General features: G+C 49.8%; 1 protein-coding gene across 2 annotated transcripts in view; it reads right to left on the minus strand.

Moving 5' to 3' along the window:
* Nucleotides 1-1,344: 1,344 nt before the first annotated feature.
* Nucleotides 1,345-16,055, minus strand: part of znf609a (zinc finger protein 609a) — a 168,892-nt gene continuing 154,181 nt past the window's right edge. For both annotated transcript variants that reach the window (XM_029668640.2, XM_029668641.2), the window contains 6 exons: nt 8,612-8,699; nt 3,958-6,364; nt 3,283-3,760; nt 2,766-3,104; nt 2,388-2,466; nt 1,345-1,979 (listed from right to left, as the gene is read on the minus strand). In XM_029668640.2, coding sequence (XP_029524500.1) covers nt 2,393-2,466; nt 2,766-3,104; nt 3,283-3,760; nt 3,958-6,364; nt 8,612-8,699 — 3,386 coding nt within the window. In that variant the 3' untranslated portion in view covers nt 1,345-1,979; nt 2,388-2,392. The remainder of the gene's footprint in view (nt 1,980-2,387; nt 2,467-2,765; nt 3,105-3,282; nt 3,761-3,957; nt 6,365-8,611; nt 8,700-16,055) is intronic.

Raw genomic sequence — 16,055 nt, forward strand, 5'->3', positions numbered from 1 at the left:
ACACACGACAGAGATAGTTGGAAAGGAGAGAGAGATATGATGGGAGGGGATGTGGGCCCGTAGGAGAGATTCCATTTTGCAATTGCTTTCATTCTCCAAATATAGTACAGGGGCATGTGCCAACTCCCAGTAACACAGCACTCCGTGACTATGAGTATTCTAATAAATATACAGGAGTGAGCTGCCCGTCTCTCCAGCACTACACACTAGATCAGAGGGAGAGCGAGTGCAGCAGCTGCCATATCCACTGAGCATCCATTGACAGCTCTGGAGAGAGCATCCCTCTGTGTTCTTCGATGTCCACTGATGAGGGAGGACTGCAGCCATCCCATGATGCAGTTTGGTGAGAGACTAGCAGCAGTAGCCAGATTGTGGCTTGCAGACAGTTGCCAACTGTTAACATACAAAGTCCTGTGGGTCCCAGACAGCTTCTATGTCCATAAACTGACACTTGGGGCCCACAACAGCCAAAACAAATGCCATATGTACTGTAAGAGCTGGATGGATGGCTCTATGGACCCTCTCTCCTCTTCCAGCCTCTGCAGTGTCCAGTGAGGATGGATGGCTCTATGGACCCTCTCTCCTCTTCCAGCCTCTGCAGTGTCCAGTGAGGATGGATGGCTTGGATAGATGGTTCTATAGAACCAGAGGCCGCATCTGAAGAATCCAGACGGCCTTTCCGATCAGTGCATCTTTCTCCTTCCCTTTCCGGGTCACAGAGCTTGGAGAGCCCCTGAATGGTGCATCTGTACTCCTCTCCTCCCCCTCCGTTCCTCTTCTCTCTCGGAGCCAAAATACCTTCTGGCACAGATATGTCCTCTCCCTCTAAGGCGGGGCCCTCGCTGAGCAGCTGGGAGCTGTAGCCGTAGCGGATGCATTGGTGCTGCTTTGTAAACTGGATGACCCTTTGGAAAAGGAAAACCGCGACACAGCTGCCGCCTCCGACGCCACTGAGAGGCCAGTAGTGTTCGAAGCAGCGGCAAACAGCCAAGGGAGTTTCCTTACTGGGTCAGAGTGAGATGGAAACAAGGTAGTCAAGCCAAGACGTGGAACGAACGCCGCACAAAAGCCTCATACAAAAAAAAAAAGCACAAAAAAAAAACCGAACACGGATATCGTTTACGCTCTGAACAAACTCAAGTAGGCGGATGATGACTTTTCACAAAAAAACAAAAACGTTGTGAACTTGAAAGTTCCTCCCCCTGAAACTGAACAGACAGAGAGGAGGACTGTTTCTGTCAGTGTATGGAGATGAGCAGCTTCGGCTTGCATAGAAAGCCCAGAGTGGTGGAGAGGGATGGGGACACCAGTAGGTCCCTCCTCTGGCCCAAACAACAACCCCCCAATAAAAGACACAACCGAAAAATAAATGGGTCCATTGCAATGAAGGTCTCAAGATGTCCTCAGGGTCAGTGGGTAGGTTGATGGGTGGACGAAACAACCCACTTCCTCAAGTTAAGCTGCAACTCTACTACGCTAAGGCCCAGGATCCGTGAACAATCCATTAAGTCCATATTTCCATGTAGTGATTTCAAACTTAATCCTGTTTGTTTCTGATCAACCTCCTCTCCCTTTTGCACTCTCTAGTTCCAAAATGGCCGTCGATGGGCCTCACCCCATCAGAACGTGCCAGTCTCATCAGGCCTTATTCCGGGCCTTTTAGTCCTTCCTGTGAATGTCTCAGCAGTGCAAAGGAGTCAATGGACTGGCTGGCTGGCTGGTTGGTTGGCCGTGCGGTACCAGAGGAGGTGGGCTCGGTGAGCCCTCAACCAAGCCACAGGAAGCCTTGCTGTGGGGGTGGCCTTCAATGAAGCTGAGGGAGGAGGAACCAGATCAGCCGGAACAACCAGGCAAAATCAACTAAAAGTACAACAAACACCATTGAACTGATGTTTAAAAAACGAGCGCCGCAGCACGCTTCCTTATGTGATCCAGTCACATGGCTCCAGGCAAGGTTGAGGTCAGCCAATCAGGTCTCCCTGTGTGGGGAAAAAAAAGACACAGGGAGAGTTATACAAACAGCAACGGCAAGGATTTAAAAATCCACATTCAACAAGATGATTGGCCTGTATTTAGCATTGCTTAATCAAGCCTATATTGTAGTGTAACGCCCTACAGAGAATCACACATTCTGTTTTCTCGAATGACGCTTGGAATAAAAATGTAGTTGATGTTCGTTCATATTGTGTCCAGCAGAGGGCACCATAGAATGCAATGTATGTTTGTCATCAAACAACTGGAAATCCTTCTAGTAGTCAGTAGCAGCTTTGACTAAGGTACTAGCTTCAGAAAAATGACCATGTTTAAACACCAGGAAGAAGTGTGTGTGTGTGTATGCAGCATTTTTTGTCCTCAGGAGCTGTGAAGGGGAACTGGTTCTTGCTTACCATTCTCACCTCCGTGTAGGGGGGTACATGGAGGGGGCGGAGGCTTGCTGACTGGCAACAATGGCTGATGAGGAGAGACCTGTGAAGGAAGAGCCCAACGTTAGATACGCCTCCATATACTAATAATAACTCAAACTTTTGTCAATACACTCCTACACCAAGTTTGGCTACTCATGGATTGCATGTTATTACTGTACCTATTCTATAGTACCTTAGGTGGGAGAAAAGGGCCTTGCAAAGTTATATAATTTGACAGTGATGTGATTACCATAGAAAAGCGTTCCATTTGAGCAGTTAGCTAATTGAACGCCAAAGGCAGAGAGAGAGATGTGTTCCGTGTGCTTGAGCCCGTTTGTGGGCGTCCATCCGTCCACTCACCTGTGGCATAGGACAGGTCGTACTGCCCCGAGAGAAGCGGGTAGCCCAGGTGGTGATGGGAAGGCAGGATGCGCTGCGAGGTAGAGGAGCGCGGCCGGTCTATGTCTCGGTCTCGTTCGGAAGCGGCACGCTCCCGTTCCCGTTCGTGCAAGGGGGTCTTGTCGCTGACTGTCGGCGACTTGCTCTTGTACTGGCTGGCATGCTGGTGAAGGATGTCCAGGGCCTTGGCCTCTGAGGCGGACTTGCCGCTGACCGTGGGGCTGGCGCGCGACGCCTTCTCACCGCCCTCTTCGCCTGGCCCCATTTTACTGCCGTAGGGAGAGAAGGAGAAGTAGGAACCTGGGGGTGACAGGTGGTTAGACACCATGACATGAGTCGATTCCGAGTTTCCATTTACAATCAAAGCAGGAAATGTCAGGAATTAATACACCAAGTCATTTTTGTACATATCATAGTACAGACTGAAAATACTATTCCATTGGAAGAGTTGTATGTATCCCAAGGCATTAATTCTTACCAGGGTAGTTCTGCATCATGACCGAGGGCATCCCGCGGTAGCCCGGGTGGCTGGGGTCATAGCCCTGGCCGTAGCCGTAGGCTCCGTGCATGTAGGGAATGTAGCCCTGGTGCTGGGCCAGGGGAGAGGAGAACTGCATGTGGGCAGCAGTGGCCCTCGGGTCCTTCACCATCCCCCGGTGCTCCTCAGAGGCCGCCAACGACGACCGGGGCTCAGCCCCCTCTTTGCTCTCCTCCTTGGGGGTGGCGTCTTTGGACCGAGCCCTCTCATCCCTGCCCTCCTTGCCCTTTCGGTCTCTGTCTCGGTCCCGTTCCCTGTCTCGGTTGTCTCGGTCCCTGTCCCTCTCTCGGTCTGCTCGATCTCGGTCTCTTTCCCGTTCCCTGTCGCGTTCCTCTTTCCACCGCTCCTCGTCCTGTGGTTTCTGGGCCTCAGGGTACTTGCTGGGGTAAACGTAAGGCCACAGCCTCGAGTCAGGCTCCTGAAAACACCACAACATATATCTCATTACAGACAATATCTCAACAGTTGTCTTACACATTTAACAAAAATCCACTTTAACATTTCCCAAAATACACAACAACAACAAAATGTATACTGCTAATTTTGAATGGGTGGCTCATTACGTTAAACATCCAATCAAAATCAACAGATTCAAACACAGTTGGGTCATGTTACCTGTCTGTACCACATGCCCTGCTCCATAGCCGAGGGCCTGCCCGACTCCATGCCCGCCTTGAGCTCCTCCCTCTTCCCATGGTGCCCTCCCTCGCTCAGCTTCATCTTCAGCCCCTCGGCCTGCTGGGCCGGCGCCTTGGCATCCTCACCCTTGGGCATGATGACCGATGACTTGGCCTGCTCCAAAGAAGACGGGGGATCTTTGGACAGCTTGCCCTGGGGTGGCCCTCCTTTGCCCAAATCTGTGAGACTGGGGGCCTTGGAGAGGGTGGGGGGCACCGAAGCCTTCTGCTTCCATTCCTCACTCTGCTCCTTCCCCGAGGAGCCCTCTCGATCCCTGTCCTTTCCAGCAGCGTCCGATTTCTTCTCGGCGGCGCGGTGCTGCTCGGCTGCTGCCTGCCGCTGCCTCTCGTCGTACTGCTGCCGGTAGGCTGGGTTGGTGTTCATCAGGTGGTTGTGGTAGGCCTGGTCCGGGTGGTAGGCGTACGGGGGAACGTAGGCATACTGGTTGTAGTAGAGAGGCTGCATGTACATGTTGGAGCGCTGCTGGATGACTGAGGCCTGCTGCTGTTGCCCCGGTCCAGAGGCACCCATCTCGGGCTTACGGTCCTCCTGCAGCTCCTGCTTGACCTTACGGTCCTCATCGCCTGGCTCCTCCTGCTCCTCTTTCTTTACCTTGACCTGGGCCCCCTCCTGCAGTGTGGCCCCACTGACAGACACCCCCGGGCTAGGGTTGGGATTGGCGTAGTTCGGGGAGTAGTAGGTCTCGTAGCCGGGGTAGTAGGGGGACTCCTTGCTGGGCGTTTGGGCGGGGAACAGGGCCTTCTTGGCACTCTCTCGGATAGCCTGCTCCTCGGACTTGATGCCTTTGGCGCCCTCCACCCGACCTTCGCCGTCCTCGCCCGCGTCTGAGATGTCCGAGTAGGCCGGGCTATTGGTCTTCACTGAGGAATTGTCTGCTCCGTTCTGCGTGACCACGTGGAGCGGGGTGAGGGGTTGGGCCATGCCTCCAGCCTCTATCCTGCTGGCCACACCGATGGATGGACTGGGGGCGTTGTCAGTGAAGCTGTAGATCTTGTCCGCCTCTGCCTTGATGCTGGCCAGCCGGCTCTGGTGGGGGTCCGATGAGCCATTCAGGAGTCCATCACCTTTGCTCCCCGGGTCCGAGGATTCAGAGTATGGGCTCTTGCCTTCTTCCGGCTTCCCCCCTTTCCCTAGCCCTTTGGGGCTGTCTCCCTCCTTTCCCGCCTCTTTCTTCTTCTTGTCTTTCTTCTTCTTGTCCTTCGAGCCGCTCAGAGCTGGGTTCACAGACGAGGGGTCTCCCGGGGCCGAGGGCTTGGGCTGGATGGCTTTCAGCTGCGGGCTCTTGGGAATGGACTGAACCACTGAGCCCAAGGCAGGGGTGGAGCCGGGGCTGGCTGCAGGGAAGCCACCGGCCGTCTGTAGGGAGTACAGCTGCTGAGGCGGTATGGCAATGGCGATGGGCCGCGCTGACTTCATGCCCTTCTGGGCCAGCTTGTCCACCTTGGAGCCGCTACCCGTCTTCTTGGCCCTGTCTTTCTTGTCGTCCATGCCGTCATTGCTGGCCTCATCTGTTAGGCAGGGCCCGTCTTCGCAGCCGTCTATGGCCATACCAACTGCCTCCGGGTCGGCCTCGCAGGGCTTCTTTTTACTCTGCTTGGAGCCAAATTTCCCAGAGGAGGGCGATGGAGTCTGGGCCTCGAAGCCCCTGCCCTTGGGTGTGACTGAGCGGGCCGGGGACAAGCAGCCCTTCTGAGAGATGGAGGCACCGTTGCAGCTGCCCGGATCGGGGTGGAGAGTGGAGTCCTCTCCGTACTCACTGTCCCCATCCATGTCCAACTTCATGTCATCGTCGTTGTGGGCGCGGGCCTGGTGGTACTTGAGGCCGTTAATGTGCTTGTATTTCTTGTTGCAGTTGGGGTGCGGGCAGTCGATGAGCACTGGCGAAGGGCAGTTGCGGTCGAGTTGTGGCGGGGGAAGGGGCTCTGCCTTAATGGTGGGAATGCTGGGGAGGACGGTGTGGGGCACTCCTCTGGGGCCGCTGTTGGAGTTGGTGCGCATGCGCTTGCTGCCCTTGGTGTCCTCAGAGCTGGAGTTTGGCTCCATGTCCGAGGCGGGCTTGTTCTTGCGCTTGTTGGCCGACGACGAGCTGGCCTTGACATCCTCCGTGTTGCTGTTGGGCGGTGTGCGGCGCTCCGACGACGTCTGGCTGCCCCGCCGGCTCTTGCTGCTGTTATTGGCGGCGCGCGTCTTGCTGGTGCCGCTGCCCTTGTTGTCTGAGGAGTTGCTGTTCTCATTGACAGGCGTGTTGCCGTTAGGCCTCATCCTCTTCCCCCGGCCCCGGCCGTTCCTCATCTCCAAGTCGCTGGTGGGGGACTCACAGAACCTAAGAGAACCGAAACCAGAGAATTAGACCTATTGGCCCCCCCCTTCCTCCTCCAACCAGAGAACTCACTGCCATCCTGAAATCCCCACCAACAGCCATAAGGAACTGTCACAGTGGATAGTGGATATGAAACAACACAAGCCAAAGGTGTTGAACCAGCGCTCTCAATCCCGTTGCCATTCTCGGTCAGCAGAGAGACACTCAGATGGGAATGCCTCTCTTTCTCTCTCTCGCCCTTTCACTTTTCATGTCCAAACTCAGAATCAAATAGGCTTCCCAAAAATAACATGGTGAATGTTTATTTTGATTGACAATTTCGTGCATTTATCAAAATACCATTAGGTAGCCTGATTTCAGATGTGTCACGTAAACAAGATTATTAGGGAAATCATTATTCTTTAAAAGCTTGTAAACATTGTCAAACTATTACATTAATCTGACTATTCACAATAATCATATTAATGTATGCATACTCAGTACCAGCAGTCTCTATTGGTCAGTTACCGGGAACGGCTCGTAATACCAGCTACAGTACACGATAAAGGCTCAACATTTCTGATACTGACAGAACTTAATCGTCAGACCTAGACCCTGTCACAACGAACGAGCCAAGACGTCCGACAATCATTTACGACCTAAGCATTTGCCCAAGATGCAGAAATGTTGTCTGGGACCGCAAAATCGTGGCATAAGAAAGTCTCTCTCTCACATAAAAAAAAACTATACAGTCAAAAGGTGGTGAACCTGGACGTGTGCCGGATTCTGATCCTCTCGTTATCACCCCCCCCCCCCCCCCCAATCTCGACAGCCCAATGTGTTCTGACAGATGGCCAAGCGCCACGGGGGCACGGACAGATTAGGCCAGGGTGACGAGGCAGCTGATCAGATAGGAAGAGATAACATCCCCCCCTTTACACACCAGCCAACAGGGAACAGAGCGGCAGAGACGGAGAGAGGGAAGAGTCACAGAGCTCTATCAAAAAGACGCGTTGCACGGCAAGAAAAGTGGCTGCAGTGTAGATCTGATCTGGAACGATGGCACGTGAGGCTGTTTTTTTCCCTACATGAACCACTGACAAATCGCAACCTGGATTATGGATGAATACACAGTTAAATGGCACGAGAAGATTACTGCGTGGCACACAAAGCTATGGAGATGAAGGACGATTGCTTACAGCACTATAGCAATTGTTAATCTTACTTAGCAACACATGCTGAAACAATTACCTATCAACTCTTTATATTCCCATATTCACTGTAGGGTTGGGGAATATTATGATAGCATCGTCTATTGACGATGACTGACAGGCATCGTCGATCGTGACGACATCGTGATGCGACAGATGTTGGTTCAGCATTTTGCCCATTCGCTATAGCCTATTTCTTTAAATATGGTATATACAGAACTCAAGAGAGGATTGTAGGCCAGACAGAGTGGAGAATTCCACCAAAGCAGCACAAAATGTCCAGTCCATAAAATATTGTTTCGCTCGCTCTCTGCCGGAGAGAGAGCATCTTGGGCAAATCCTTAGGTCGTAAACGATTGTCGGACGTCTTGGCTCGTTCATTGTGACAGGGTCTAAGGTCTGACGCTTAAGTTCTGGCAGTGTCAGAAATGCTTTGCAAGAAGAACGATTTCCCTAATAACCTGGTTTACATGACACGTCTGAAATCAGGTCACCTGACGGGATTCTGATGAACCCACAAAAATAAACGATCACCGTGTTATTTTTTGGGAAGCTTATTTGATTCGGAGAGATAAAAAGTTGCGCATGGGGAAACTATTTATGAGATGCATATTTGACATGTTCCTCGAACTCACTTCACTCGTGCATAAGCATAGAAGGAGCCTTGCGCTGCTGCTGCTGCTGCTGGCACACAGTCATTGCACGTGTTTAGTCGAAGTCTATGAAAGACTCAGCCAGCAGTATGGTGCCTCTTGACAGGATCGATGGCAGAGGAGAAAAATCTATCCAACCCCTGATGTTGCATTTCAAAACTCCTGTGTCAGCGGGGAGGGGGGGGGGGTTCTGAGACGTTACCCTATGATTCTTCATTCATAACGGCTGACACCCGAGGATAAGAAAAGCTATGGGGGAAAATCTGCCCCCGAGGCCCTTCATACCAATATCTGTCTATTTTCAAGTGTCTGACAGACTGCATGTTCTGTTTGAACGTGTGTGTGTGCACGCGTGGGTTCGTACGTTTTGAGTGAGTGTGTGTGTATTTGAGTTACTGTATGCTTACCTTGGCGGGGCCCAGTCGTGCCTTGTGCAGTCAAGGAGGGTTCCCACATAGGTCTTGTTTCTCCAGGTCACGTTTACCACCAGCATACCTAGGAGGAGGAGGAGGAGAGCACGATGAGTAATGACGATTACAGAGGAATTGCCATCTCATGTCCTCCTCCATCAGCCAAGAGTCTAAACCACCACGCAACACACACACAATAAAACAGGTCATACAAATCGAACCGCTAATTATTAGAAAAAATGCGTATATATTGTACACAGTATAGACTGGTAAACATACAACACCGTACTAAAAATCTGTCATACTAATCATTGGTTTCATATCAACTCCTAAAGCGAAAAAGACGGCACTAAGCAACATTCAGGTCAATCTGAAATGAATGGCATCTCAGAGTATTGAATAAAATAGTGGGGACTGTTTAGCATTCAGCATGCTGCATGCTGGTTTCCCTGTCGGAACTGCTAACCAACACACCTCCCCCCTCCATTAGAACAGAGCAGTTCCTGATTACAACCTAAGAGCAGCACAGTACACTGACAGACGGCCATCCATTTGTATGCAGCTGAGCGAGGGACGAATGAGGAGGGGAAAAAAACAGGGGCATGGTGTCCTCCATCTGACATTACTGCCTGCAGACTGCAGAGGCTCCACAGGAAAAAACAAAAAAAAACAAAAAAAAAAACAACGTATTTTCGTGGCGGGGAAGGAAACAGCCGAGGCATATAAAAGAGTTCCCTGGTCATGAGAGCCCAGGTCTGTCGCCTTCAATTTGTCTCTAGAATGGTTTGCGCATTGGATGGCAGACACTTTGATACTAGAAGAGTGAGGGGGAGTGGAGGGTTGAAGCTCGGCTCATCTGTGCGCTTGGCTGCTGAGAGAAACTGCCATGCTCTCTTGGACCACTAGGGGGCAGTTGGTATCACAGGATGAGCTAACATTGAATCACTACCACACACACACACACTCCATTTCATTGAGACATTCCCCCGGGGCTTGTCTTTCATAATTGACCTGAACTCTGTCAGCCGACCGTTTTGCCTTTGCAGCGTCTCTCATAAATCTCAGTCACAATGATTGTGTTTACACAGGACATTCAAGATAATGTTGCTTAACTCAAGTGTACAATACTGTTTTGGTTTCAAGAAAGGGAATATGCACAATTAACTTGAATGGCTAAACGTTTTACAACCGTTCCGATAGATTTTCACTATTATGCGCCATGCATGGTTTTTGTCAGAGCAGCAAAACGCCAATAGAACAAAAGTTCACTACATTACAATGAGGAAAAACATTGATTTTCAACCAGACAAGCCGTTCAAACAAACAATGATAAATGTGCGCGAGTTTATGTCCAGGCAGACGTTACGCAGAACCGCCTTAGTAGCAATTATCCCATCTGCGATCAGTTAGCATGACATCAGCGCGTTGCTGGAAAGGTAACCATGCAAGACAAACAAAGGCCTCTGTCAATTCCATGTCATTTACTCTGGCGCGCAAATGTTATTTCAAATGGCCTGCAACGCTGATGTGCAACACCGGAGCCTTGTAAAGAAAGTCTGAGCCAAGGAATAGAAAAAATAGAAAATCAGATTCGGTCCATTTCTGAGCTTATTACACACACCATTCATGTAGTCCCTGAAATCACATAAGTGCTTTAAGCAGGTGAGGGAAGTCCCTAAATTCACATACACAATTGTAAAAACACAGGTGTGGGTTGAAGTGTGTGAGTTGCGTGTGTGTGTGTATATGAATAAGTAGAACCTAGCCTATGTTCTTGTAGCCACAGCGTGAGGGAGGAACAAGTGGTAAAAAAGCCCAGACAGCGCTGCTTTTCAGGCCTGAAAGCCTGCAGCTCACGTCGATCCTCTCCCCTGATAGTGACCTCTGTGTGCCAGATTAATCGTCGGTGGTAACCCGAGTCTGCCAGCATTAAAGCTACATGTCTGACAGCGTCTTGAAGACTAATTCCGTTTTTTAAGAAGCTCAGAGAGCTCTCGGCCCCTGCCTCAGTCTCCTTTTTACATTTTTTTTTTAGCTTGGAATGCAGTAGTTGTTGCTGGAAATACTGCCGGTTTCTCGACCTGCAAAGCCATTGTTCTTACCCTGGTCTTTCACTTTAGTGAAGATAGAAACTCATTAGTGTGAAACTGATAAGACACACAAAGCAAAGATGTAAACAAAGTGATCTCCGTACTTCCGCATGTTGAGCTTCGAGGGCTGCTAGGGTTTAGACCGACAGATAATGAGTTTATTCCTCACTGAAGAGATAAGGGCGGGGTTGCGGTGGGGGGGGGGGGGGGCTGGCTGGCGCACTGGACAATGAGAAAATTCAGAAATGACTCGTCTCCATCTGTTGTAGCGTTAGCCTAGCTTTAGTATAATATGCCATTTAGCAAGCGCTTTTACACAAAGCAACATACAGTCATGCGTGCATACATTTGACGTATGGGCAGTCCCAGGGAATGAACCCACTAGCCTGGCGTTATTGGCGCCATGCGCTACCAACTGAGCTATAACGGACCAGGTGACCCACCACACAAGCACTGGGGAGTGTTTCGAATAGAAAACAACAAACAAAAAAAATCACTCACTTCCACACTACACATAACCCCCCCAGGCACTGAACCTTCCCAGAACAGAACAGAGTCTGAACATGGAGGGAGACTACGCAACATTAAGTCTTCTCAGGCTAAACAATACAAATGTGTGTAAGTCTCTCTCTTTCTCTCCGTGTGCAGATGTGTTTCCCCTCCCAGCGAGTCTGCCTGGGGTGTTTAGGGCTTGAATAAGTGAGATAGTCCTGTTGGAGAGTTGCTCATTGTAGAGAGAGAGAGAGAGAGAACGCCTGGCTGTTTTTTTTCATACTTGCGGTGTGGGACTGTCAGAGGCTGTTTTGCATACCTCTCAGCAGACTGCGCCTGCCAAGAGCAGCAAACTGGAGCGGCAGACAAGCCCAAACTCAGACAAAAAGCTCAGCTTGCTGGGGTTTTCACTCATCCAGAGCATGAAGAGCAGATCTCCGGATAGGGTTGGATGATTTGGGGGCAATTCCTTTTCCTTCTTCATGGCTGAGTTGCAAATCTTTCAGGACTTTATAAGGGTGTGTGCGAGTGGATGTGTGAAGGAGTCAAGTAGTCTCTGTGAACTAGGCAACCAACCCCCACTCTGAAATCTCTAAATCCCCCACCTGCTCCATCTTGGTATATCCCCTTCTCACTGTTTGCTAAAAACATCTGCGTTAGCCTGGCACATTTGTATCAAACTGAGGAACCAGAAAGGTCCAGAAAGAGTAAGTAGACTAGAGCAAAAGAGAAAGAGACAAGAGAGATGTAGACAGAAAAGAGCACAAACAAAGTGAAATGGCGAGATGCACTGAGTGAGAAAGAAGCTAGGAGAGACATGAACCGGTTGCCCCCATGTTGATTCTTAAGTGCAGCAGCTAGGAACCTTGTCATTTCACATCCCTTCCCTCCCACTACCCCCGCAGAGCAACAAAGACCACCTCCACCACCACCTCCAGCCCTGCTCCCCTAACCCCTCCTCGCCTCCCCCATCAAAGGCCTCCCTAATGGCAACAAAGAGCTGACAAGCTCCCAGAGGGAGCCTGGAGGTCCGGGGGCCTCTCCTGACTGGGTCACCAGTTTAATAATCTTTACCCCAGTGGACGCCCTTCCATTAATGGGTGGGCATGGCCCCCGTAATCCTCCTCCCTTGAACCCTTGAACCCTTGAGGCCCCCCGGACCCCACGGTGGGTCAAGTCTACAGGTCCTCGGAGGCCCCCAGGGCACTGTGACCCCTGCTACCGGGGGCACCGTTCTCATTTAACTTGTCGTATTATACTTTACCCATTCATCCAACTGCAGGTCAAATAGACTACAGTGGACAAAAGCCATCTATGTAAATGGAGGAAGGGCGAGAAAAGGGCCTGTGTTATTGTCACCCCGCTAGTGCACAGTCCTAGCCAGCCTGAGAGACAATGTTCCCAATGGCTGTCTAAAAGGCATTGTAATGACGGGAGCTGTGTGGGATTATGTAATATCTTTGACAGTGCTGACAAGAGTGGGACAGGATTATGAGTGTTTGATAAAAGGCCTTAATCTCTTTGCTCAAGTGAGGAGGGGAGAAGGAACAGTGGCGATCAACTGCAGGGATAAATGAATAAAATCCCTTTCCTGTTAAATGGTAACTGATAAACTCCACCATCGTGACTCAGCCTTTCTGTGGCATTGGATTACACTCTCCCACACACAAAGCTAGCTGGAACATTATAGCTTTGACTTTGGTGCTTAGAGCTGAAATCTGTGGTGGTGCTGGTCTTTCAAAAGTGTTCATGTTCTCATCTTGTTCCAATAAGGACAAAGCCTTCCCTTACGAAAAAAGATTGAAGTCAGAGTGCAGTTGAACTGCAGTACAATGCAGTATAACTGCAGTTATTCCACAATTACTTTGACCAAAATACCACAGTCGACTGCAGTTACTGCACTTTCCAAACTGCTATATTTTTTTTGTAAGGTTTAACACAATATGGCACTTCAATTAAATGTGTCTCTGTAAACGTGCCAATATGGATACCTCAGGCCACATAGGTGCTTCTCCTATTTTTGTTCAAATAATTGGACGTAGCCTAACAACTGACATTTGGGTAGGTAGACGACGTAAACTTGTTTACCTCAGGAACAAATTCAAATACACCACCTCAGCAAGCGTCGGCAAATGGACGGGGTGAAGTTGCCATACACAACATATGTGACGTCGATAAGGTCTTGATCCTGTGGCGCGGCGGCTACGGCCACTGCCTCCTCTGACGAGCGGGATCACATGACCAGGGTGTGGGGGTCTCCCACTGGAGAGAGCTCTTCTTTTGTAATCACCCCACTAGTCATTCAGCACAACTGAGTGACCCGCTCAATGGGAAGAGGAGAGTGAGAGAAGACCCTTTTTCCCCCCAGGTTCCTTTTGATGGCCTGACCGTCTCCCGCCCGTTCCCCTGTTGTACTAGTCCTTATGAACTGTTCTCATGTGTCTGGCCATTGACCACACACGCGCTGTGTACCTTTAATCTCCATCTCAAAATGTCAACATCTAACTAACACATAAGCCACTGTATTCGCAGAGTTGACCTCCCCACCCCATCTAGCTTTTTTAGTATGCGTATGAAAATCATTTGAGTTGTCAACAATGGAGAGGGGGAGGGGAAATTGTCATCCGGCCAGTGTCAAGTTTGCTTCAAAAACTGTCTAGTGCAGCGGGGCTGGGTTGGAGCTGTGCTGGACTAGGCTGAATATACACTAGGGCTGGCTAGCTGCCTCGCTGCGGGTTGGTCCGAACCCAAGAACGAGTGAGAAAGACCATTGATGGAATGAAGGGAGGTCTAACTGGACAGATGGGGAAGACTGATTGAAAAGGAAAGAGAGAGCTGAGAACGGAGGCCAAAACCACAGCTCTGGGAGAGGCAGAGTGAAAGACTGAGGGGTGTAGTGGATGAGTAGCGAGCACGCTCCGAGCGGGCTTCACTGACACACGAACCACTGAGTGAATAAATGCCAGGGAAACTGCAGAATCCCCTCAGGGCTCCTAGCAGTGTGTGTGTGTGTGCGTGTGCATTTGTCTGTTCAGACCGGCTCGCCTACATAGACAAACTAGACATTCCCAGTTTCCATCATCATTACATTCTTAGTGGACAGGGACAATAGCAAGCAGCGGTACCAGCTGTTCTCTCTGCAGTAACATCTCATGGGACTTTCTGACAAGCCAGGTTGGACCGAGTGACAAGGCTGAATTTTGAGCTCTGAGCTAGAAGGGCTTTCTCAGTTGTGAGGCCCAGAGCCGCCTCTTAGCGGGCTTCGCAACCAATTGTTTCAAACAGCGTGGCAGTGCTCCAACCATAAATATTTCACTCCCCACAGCTCTCTCCACTGCTCAACTCTCCGTTCCCTCCTCCTGCACATTTTTTCACCATTCTTTATCCAAACAACACGAAATTCTTCAGCAAAAAAAAGCTGGCGTGCTTTCAATGTTGACTTAATCCCCAAATCATAACACATTAAATAAAAAATATGGCCGGGTGCAGACGCTCGTAGCCATGGCAATCCCACAGCGGGGGCGTGAGCGTGGGTCTTGGCAGTTTCTCTTAGTTGCTCTCAAACCTCTGACAGAGGTCTGCTGCCGGGTCATTGGTGTGGGCACTGCCTGCACTGTGTTGGCACACTGTCTGCCTGACTTCTCCCTGGCATGTAGCGCCAGCCGGCCCTGCCGTGAGGGGAGTGCTGGTGGGGTGGGAGCTTTTCTGGGCGGCACTTTAAGGGCACTAAACTTTTAGAGCAGTGGTTCCCAAACATTCCCGTACCCCTTCAAACATTCAACCTCGAGCTGCGTACCCCCTCTAGCATCAGGTTCAGCGCACTCTCAAATGTTATTTTTTTGCCATCGTTGTTAGCTTGCTACAAACACACTATACAATACATTTATTAAACATAAGAATGAGGGTGAGTTTTTGTCACAACCCGGCTCGTGGGAAGTGACAAAGAGCTCTTATGGGACCAGGGCACAAATAATAATAATCAATCATTTTGCTCTTTATTTAACCATCGTACATATAAAATCATATTTGTTAATCGAAAATTGTGAATAATTCACCACAGGTTAATAAGAAGGGTGTGCTTGAAATGATGCACATAACTGTGCAATGTTTGGTTGTATTGGAGAGAGTCTCAGTCTTAAATCATTTTCCACAAAGTCTGTGCCTTTATTTAGTTTTAGTGACGGCCGAGAATCCACTCTCACATTGGTACGTGGTTGCAAAGGGCATCAGTGTCTTAACAGCGCGATTTGCCAAGGCAGGATACTCTGAGCGCAGCCCAATCCAGAAATCTGGCAGTGGCTTCTAATTAAATTAAATTTTCATAGACCCGCTTGTCGCAATTTCGACGAGGCTCTCTTGTTCAGATATCGGTAAGTGGACTAGAGGCAGGGCATGGAAGGGATAACGAATCCAGTTGTTTTTGTCATCCGTTTTGGGAAAGTACCTGCGTAATTGCGCACCCAACTCACACAGGTGCTTCGCTATATCACATTTGACATTGTCCGTAAGCTTGAGTTAATTTGCACACAAAACATAATACAATGATGGAAAGACCTGTGTGTTGTCCTTGTTAGTGCAGACAGAGAAGAGCTCCAACTTCTTAATCATAGCCTCAATTTTGTCCCGCACATTGAATATAGTTGCGGAGAGTCCCTGTAATCTTAGAATCAGATCATTCAGGCGAGAAAAAACATCACTCAGATAGGGCAGTCGTGTGAGAAACTGTGAAAATTATGGTCAGTAAAGAAAACTTTAAGCTTGTCTCTCAATGTAAAAAAACGTGTCAATATTTTGCCCATTGATAATCAGCTCACTTCTGTATGTTGTAAAAGTGTGACATGGTCACTGCCCATATCATT

The sequence above is a fragment of the Oncorhynchus nerka genome, linkage group LG9a, assembly GCF_034236695.1.
Source record: "Oncorhynchus nerka isolate Pitt River linkage group LG9a, Oner_Uvic_2.0, whole genome shotgun sequence".
NCBI classification, from domain to species: Eukaryota; Metazoa; Chordata; class Actinopteri; order Salmoniformes; family Salmonidae; genus Oncorhynchus; species Oncorhynchus nerka.